Source organism: Gordionus sp. m RMFG-2023, chromosome 1 (genome assembly GCF_954871325.1).
Source record: "Gordionus sp. m RMFG-2023 chromosome 1, tfGorSpeb1-WG-v2, whole genome shotgun sequence".
In the NCBI taxonomy this organism is placed as follows: domain Eukaryota; kingdom Metazoa; phylum Nematomorpha; class Gordioida; order Chordodea; family Parachordodidae; genus Gordionus; species Gordionus sp. m RMFG-2023.
In genome coordinates, this window is record NC_088775.1 from 5147594 (window position 1) to 5154918 (window position 7325).

Below are 7325 nucleotides of genomic sequence, written 5' to 3' on the forward strand. Positions count from 1 at the left end.
CTTCTAATTCCAAGAATTTTATATACACTCCGATTGTCACGGATCTTTCAATATGACGTCAACCTCGCTGCACACGAACTGGAGATGAAACGCCTTACATAAGATATACTCGATCTTAAATTTGGGGAATTATCATGGTTACAGGCTACCTTACCAACCAAATCCGGCGGCATTGGCATAAGATCACTTTCAATAAGTTCCATTAGTGCTGTCATATCCGATCGCCTGTCCTGCGAGTAAATCATACAAACACTCACCAAACATCCTGACCCATTACTCCACTAGGCAATTGATCTATGGAAGTCCCTCTCATTAGTCGATCCTCCATCGTCGACACTACAGAAGGATTGGTATAAACCTCTAGTTGGCAACTTCGTTGCATTCCTTAAATCGAGGAGCCAACCAAAGGACCATTCTCTACTTTTCTCAATTTCCGCAGGAAGTGGATACGAATTTCTTGAGGCTTTCCCATCTTAAAACCTGACCAGCTCCTAAGCAACGATGAACTACGTCACGCCATATCTTTTAGACTTAATTGCGATATGGTAATGCCTTATAATTGTATCCTCTATCAAACGTCGGTCACCTCCAAAGGCCGTCACTCTCAACACTGCAAGCGCTGTAGAGGTGTAGAGGCAGACTAATTAGGCATATCAAAATGCAATGATACCTTTGCCAGGGCCTTAAAATTAATCGGCATCCCATCAACCCTCGAACCTACCGACATTTTCAATTCCGATGGTAAGAGCCCGATGGTTCGACTATGATTCTTTGGAAGAAGGGGAATTCCTAACCTGGGATTTATCATGCATCGATCCTCTTGCCCCTTCCAATATAAAAGGAGATGTCTTACTAGATGCCGAGGCGAATAAACTAACTAAATATTCGCTATCTCTTCCCGCCAATTATAAATTCCTACCATTAATCGGACTCTAACGTAGTTCGGCTCTCATGCCCTGGCCTTTTAAAGAGCTGGGAAAATGGATCTCTGCTAGGACCGAGGATCCCAACGAGGGATTCTACCTACGCCAAAGATTAGCCATAAACATAGTAAAATACAATTATCTCAGCTTTATTTTTTCAATATCCAAAACCTTCTAATTGAACACTATGTATAGGATAGACTTTGGCCATTTTGCTGCTTATTATAATGTTAACGCTAAAAGGGAACTTGAATCTCAATCAATAAAAAATAGCAAGAATTAATGACTTTATATAATTGTGATTTACTAATATTATATTTTTTTTTACTATTATTATAACTTACCTTGTAATAAAATATTATTATAATATATATATAGATTATATTTACAATGTTCAGATAAAATCTTTATTGATATCGGAAAGACATTGCTAAGGGAGAGGGTACAATTGCAAATATTGCTTATTTGGATAGAATTTTACCTAAAAATGTATATTTCGATCCAAATTTTAATAATAAATTAAATATGAATTATGAATACTAATAAACATTGTATATATTTAATCGTATGAACATTCTTTAGCTAATTATTTTCCAGCAATTTACAAAATATTTAATTTTGGTCTGGTTAAAGACTACTTACTTGGATATACCCCTTACATCCTAAGGCGGAAGTCTCTTACCTCCCCCTCTCATGTATGTCTTTCAATAATTTCCAAAACCTAATATAACAGGGAAGTCCTATTTAATCAAATCAACGATAATTTTCCACTATTAATTTTATTGTTAATCCTTCGATAACACTTAACGCTGACTCAGCGTCTACATGAGCGGGAGGGGTAGGAACAGTTTGCATCCTATTTTTTTGAGGGGGTAGGGGGTAAGCTGCTTTAATGGGGGTAGGATAAATTTTTTGGTGGGTTATCTATTAAATTTTGAGATGAATTAGGACAAAATTTAATGCTGTAAAAATTTATACTTTTATTATAGTATTATTATAATACAATTTATCTACCAAATCTATATATTGCAAACAATCATACATATTGTTTCCCAAATAAACTATCCTTTTAAATAATTTAAAAGGTTTAGATATTTCAGCAAGCTCTTAATGCCATAATAATTAATACATTGGAAATAATGGAGGGTTTAATTGACAAAATATCGATAGTTGGTAGTAGAGATAGATTAATTTAAGTTATCCTTTATAAATTCTTTGAAAAGAGTATCAATAAATAAATAGGTGAAAATAATAAAAAAATTGATAAAATAAATTACTGAAGAAGATATAGTGCTTATTTATTCTTATTAAAATTATATAAATTTGACTTAGATAATAATATTTATACTCAAATGACGAAGAGATAAACTTAAAATCAATTAAATTATTAAATTTCCTTAGTCAATATACAAAGCTAAAATAATAATTCGAAATAAAAGGAACATTTACATTAATTAAATATTTTTGTGTCTTCCGAAGGTAATTAATAATTATTCAAAACGTTATTATATATAGTGTGAAATTTTTAATTAATCTTTAATAGAATTTCATAATCAGAAGGCTAAATCATACAAAGAAATTATTCATCTATGTTCTTTGTCTTCAATAGCAAAATCAATTGATAATTTTCCCATAAAATCCTCAAAATATATTATTCAAAATTAGAAAGTTAAAATAATGACAATAGTTGAAGATCCTTCTTGAAACGATTAGAAGTACAATCAATGTGCATCACTACATTTCTCAATCTTTACATTCCTTACATTATTATTATAGTACCAATTTGTATCGAAAAAGTATAGTAAATTAAAATGTATCTATATTTAGACTTAAGCCATGTATCTTTCTCTCAATATACTGATATATTTAAAAATATTGAATTACTTTGTTCCCTACATATAGAAATCTATATATTTTTATAAAAAAATTATTGGAACATTTATGTAAGTGAGTAAACTTTATAATTTTTTTAAAATTTTTCACGATTTATTATTTTTATTCTTCATATTTTTACTCAGAAAAAAAGTGATCGAACATTTTTAATTATTTTTTTTTGTGTTATTTGTTTAAAAAAAGTAACAAGTGCTATATAAAAGATATTATAATAATTCTTTGCAAAAAAAAAGGTGCCTTATATAAAGATTAACTAAAAAAAATATCACAAAACATTAAAATGGAGCTATTATAGTGCAAAACATCGGGCAGGCCAAAAATGAAATAACAGAATCACAGAGATTTTTCCTTTTCGATAATTTGTGTTATGCCATTATACATCTCTCTTATAACTTCTATCTCTGTCAAACCCATTCTTCTTTTATTCGATACATCATAAACACCGCCTTTCGTATCGGTGTGTTCTCCGTGTGTACCTTTTATAATTTTATAAATAAATAATAAATTAACCTTTTTTTATTTTTAAATGCGTAATATTATTACAATTAACCTCTGACTTGAAGATTTAATCCCAAACAAAACTCCTTAAAATTTGGTTGCGAAGATAGCTTAGGTATTTTAATATGGACGCTAGCCCTAATCGTCGTCCCAAGATTCGTAGGACAAAACGTTAGGTACCCCAATTCGTCATCTCGATAGAAGGATACGTGTTGTTCTAAAATTTTTATTCCCTAAATATTAATATTTATATTAATTAAATATATACAATCTATTTTTTTAAGTTTTACTCTCATCAGCCGCTTGTATACGGAGTCAAAATTGGCGCCCTGTTCCATAGATATAATCCTCAAATGATCCTCTTCGTTGATCCATATTAAGAATGTTTTCGTTTTGTTAAAGAATATTCCGCGACCATGTGGCCAATTTCTATACCCTCCGGCACTTTGCAGAAAGCTTAATATGCATCATATAAAAAAAATTATCATATTCAAAACAGATGGATTTTATAATAAATTATGTCATACATTTTTTATAAAATAACTTCTATATAATTACCGATCCCCTTGTTGAAATAAGAAATGATCTTCAACTAATTGATCTCTGGTGGGATCGTCCATTCCAGGTAAGGGACAATATGTTCCTTCTAAATCCCCGTCAAAATGCGTCAAGGCCTCTTTAATTTTTGTTTCCAGCGCTTCTTGTTGCTGTATATATAATTAGCGTATATTTTAATGGTTGAGTTTGTGTCATAATAAAATTTTTCAAATTTATTTCGATAAATAAAACCTTTAAAATATTAATAAAAACTAATAATTTATATTTACAAACATCTCGACTAATCGTGGCAGTAAATGGATAGCCTTCAACGTTTCTACCAACTCTGATACGAGTGGATATAATGTATTCACCGGTTGGGTCTAAATTAGCAAAATTGATCGTTTCGGGATTACCAAAGTCGACAAATGGGTGCTTAATCGATCCGTGATATTTTTCGATGATCGGTCTAAATAATGGTGCGAAAAGGGTATAACTTTCTGCATCTGCCGCATATATTCCAGTAGATGAATCAGGATTTTCGACACCTAGAGATTATCATTGAAAGAATTATATCCTTTATTTAAAAAAAATAAATAAAAATAAAAACTAGTAGTTAATGCATATTTTTAGCCTTAAGATAATTAATTATAAATAATAATTAACCAGCTTACATGAATTAAAATAATCAGGAATCGGGATCTCTAATGCTAAATTCTTTATTAAGCGGGATTTTTAACTTTTTAAAACTCTGATTTGACCGTAAATATATTACAGCAAGTGGTGTAATCCTGCATTCACAGTTATTACGAATTCGCAGCTAAGTTTATATAAAAATACACAAAAATAGAGTATAAACGGTAAATGCAGGGTAATCTCTCATTCACAGTTAGCACGAATACGCGGCACCGCTAATTCGTACTAACTATGAATGAGAGGTAAAGTATATTTTACACTCTGATATTTCAGGCGATTTTGACTTTAAACATTAGAAATAATCTCTATTTATAGCAATTATTATGCACATTTTTCACACAAGCTTTAAAAAGAAAATACTCTACAAGGCTAATGTTTAAAATTCACGGTTAGTAATTATCTTAAAAGCTATATGCTTATGTGCTGGTTCTACTCATTTTCAAACAGCCAGCTATAAAAAAAAAACCAAAAAAAAAAGATAAAACGAAAAAAAAAACTAAAAAGAACATACCAAACTAAAAAAAAAAAAATAAGAAAAAAATACGAAATAAAAAGAAAAAATACGAAAAAAATACGAAAAATGACAATATCATAAACACGTAAAACTAACCAAAAATAGGATGTCCTAGTCCTACCTAAGCTAAACAGCGATAAGTATCAAAAATAACTCGTGCTCATTATGCATCATCTTATAATGTTAAATTTTTAAAAAAAACGAATATATTTTTGATTTTATAAACTTTTTAAAAATTATGAATATTAAACACAAAATTTCGTCCATTATTTTGCCTCTGGTTACCTTCGATGACAGAAGCCGGTCAGCCCAGAAAACTTTGTATAGCCTCGAGATATAAAGATAATGTTTAAAAGACCTCTAACCAATATTTTAATGGAAAGCCCTATTGTTAGGTCAAAGTAGTAATAATTGCACACAAGACTTTCTTTTTAGAAATATACTTGGAATTTATAATCATTCTAAGCTAAGAAAATAATTATAAAATCTATTTTTTTTTAAAACAATCAATGTTACCCGATTTTATACAATCTGATAATGTGCATCCCGAATTAGTTACTTTATTGCCAATTTCTTCGATAACATCCTTCGTAAAATTTTGTTTTAACAGTGAATTACAACAGGGATCACATTGTAATTTGTCGTAATAAGTCAATAAATTTTCCTTCAATGAAACACCTCCTTCTTCGCTCATTTTTAATTTCCGAAAAAAAATAAATAAGATTTTATTATAAACTTTCGTGAAAATATTTTTATTTTTTTTTGAAATTTACAAGAGAAAAATAAACGAAAAAAGGCGAAATAAAAAAGTATCTTCCCTTCTTTTTGATTCTAGGCTATAGATTCTAAACTAAAAAACTCTTTTTAAAAAAAATACTGAAATATCGATTATATTTTTTAATCTAAAAAATTTATGATGAATAATTAACAAACTTTTATATATCATTCTCAAAAATATTATCATTTTTCTATACATTTATTTATTTTTTTTAGCAATAAATATATTTTATTATAAAGCTAATTCCAAATGGTTTGGCCATCCAAAAAAAAAATATATAATAATTTTATCTTTCAAGGGAAAAATCAATAGAAATATTTATATAATATAAGTACGATACATTATAGGATCAGATATTATTATATATATATATATCATTTATGTAATTAAATTTTTTATAATATAAAATTTTTTAAAACTTATGTGATATTATTATATCAAGATAATTATATATTATATAGCAGGCAGATTTTTTTCCCATTCATTTCAGATTTAAATTTGCAAACTGTTGATATAATACCGTTTTATTGAGGAATAATGATATACATTTCAAACAATTTAGTCCCAACTAAATGAGATACTAGTAATTATAATTCATTTTCTTATCACTTTACATGATCCTTATATCTCTACTTGTTTGCTCAATAATTCTAGAATACGCTTCAGTTCTAGAATAGAAGAAAAGAAAGACTTCACCTTCTTAACAAATTTTAGTCATTTATCGCTTCACTTATCATTTTGACCTTATCTTAGAAAACTTATTTTACTGGCTATGCTTAATACAAATACTTTTTAAGATTGAATAACTCAAAGTTTATACTAATATAAATGCATTCTCGATCCTCCAAGACTTCGTGACACATTTAAATGATAGGACTAGCAGCCAGGGTAGCATAAGTCTAGATAAATTTGTTATAGATAAATAATATAGCATTTGATATATAGAATATAATTTATATATAAAAAAAAGCTTACCAAAATCGATGATATATTTCTAAATTAAACAATATAAATTAAAAAATATTTTTTGTTTTTTACAAAATAAAAAATATATATAGAATCATAGAGGTGAACCTTTTTCTTTTTTGAACAAATGGCAAATTTATAAAAATTTTGAAAATTAAAATTTTTTTCTTATCTTCAAAAAATTTGTAATGTTTTATTATATAGATAAGAAAAAATTAGTATTTCGCGTTTAAATTCGTTGATTTATTATATAAAAGTTCTTCTAAAGATGAGATTGAAAATTGAACACAACCTCAATAATAAATTGGTGAGATAAACGCACCAATATTTTTTTTAACCATAGAATAATAGTTCGACTTAAAACTATTGGGGGATGCCAAAAAAAACATTTGAGTCTTAGAACCTAAAAAGATCACTAGACGATAATTAAATGGCACAATTCGAGCCGATTTTAAAAAGGTTGCCAATAAAATATTACCAAAGCCTTAAAATTTCGCTACTAGATGTACAAACCTTTGTG

The 7325-nt window shown here is 28.2% G+C and overlaps 1 protein-coding gene across 1 annotated transcript; it reads right to left on the reverse strand.

Annotated features, from left to right (window-relative positions):
• Positions 1-2962: 2962 nt before the first annotated feature.
• On the reverse strand, positions 2963-5856 carry LOC135931084 (arginine kinase-like). Its single transcript, XM_065467953.1, has 6 exons — positions 5578-5856; positions 4146-4399; positions 3873-4021; positions 3605-3770; positions 3367-3547; positions 2963-3292 (listed from the first exon to the last, which is right to left on the reverse strand). Exons 1-6 carry the CDS (start codon positions 5753-5755, stop codon positions 3150-3152), a joined length of 1071 nt encoding a protein of 356 aa, XP_065324025.1. The 5' UTR covers positions 5756-5856; the 3' UTR covers positions 2963-3149.
• Positions 5857-7325: the final 1469 nt, after the last annotated feature.

What these genes read in the sequence shown, in the direction of transcription:
- LOC135931084 (XM_065467953.1), bottom strand. Translation starts at nt 5,755, where the DNA reads ATGAGCGAAGAAGGAGGTGTTTCATTGAAGGAAAATTTATTGACTTAT. An exon ending in TATACAAGCGGCTGATGAGA is followed by an intron (nt 3,548 to 3,604) that starts GTAAAACTTAAA and finishes ATTAATATTTAG; the next exon opens with GGAATAAAAATTTTAGAACA. An exon ending in ATTAAATCTTCAAGTCAGAG is followed by an intron (nt 3,293 to 3,366) that starts GTTAATTGTAAT and finishes AAATTATAAAAG; the next exon opens with GTACACACGGAGAACACACC.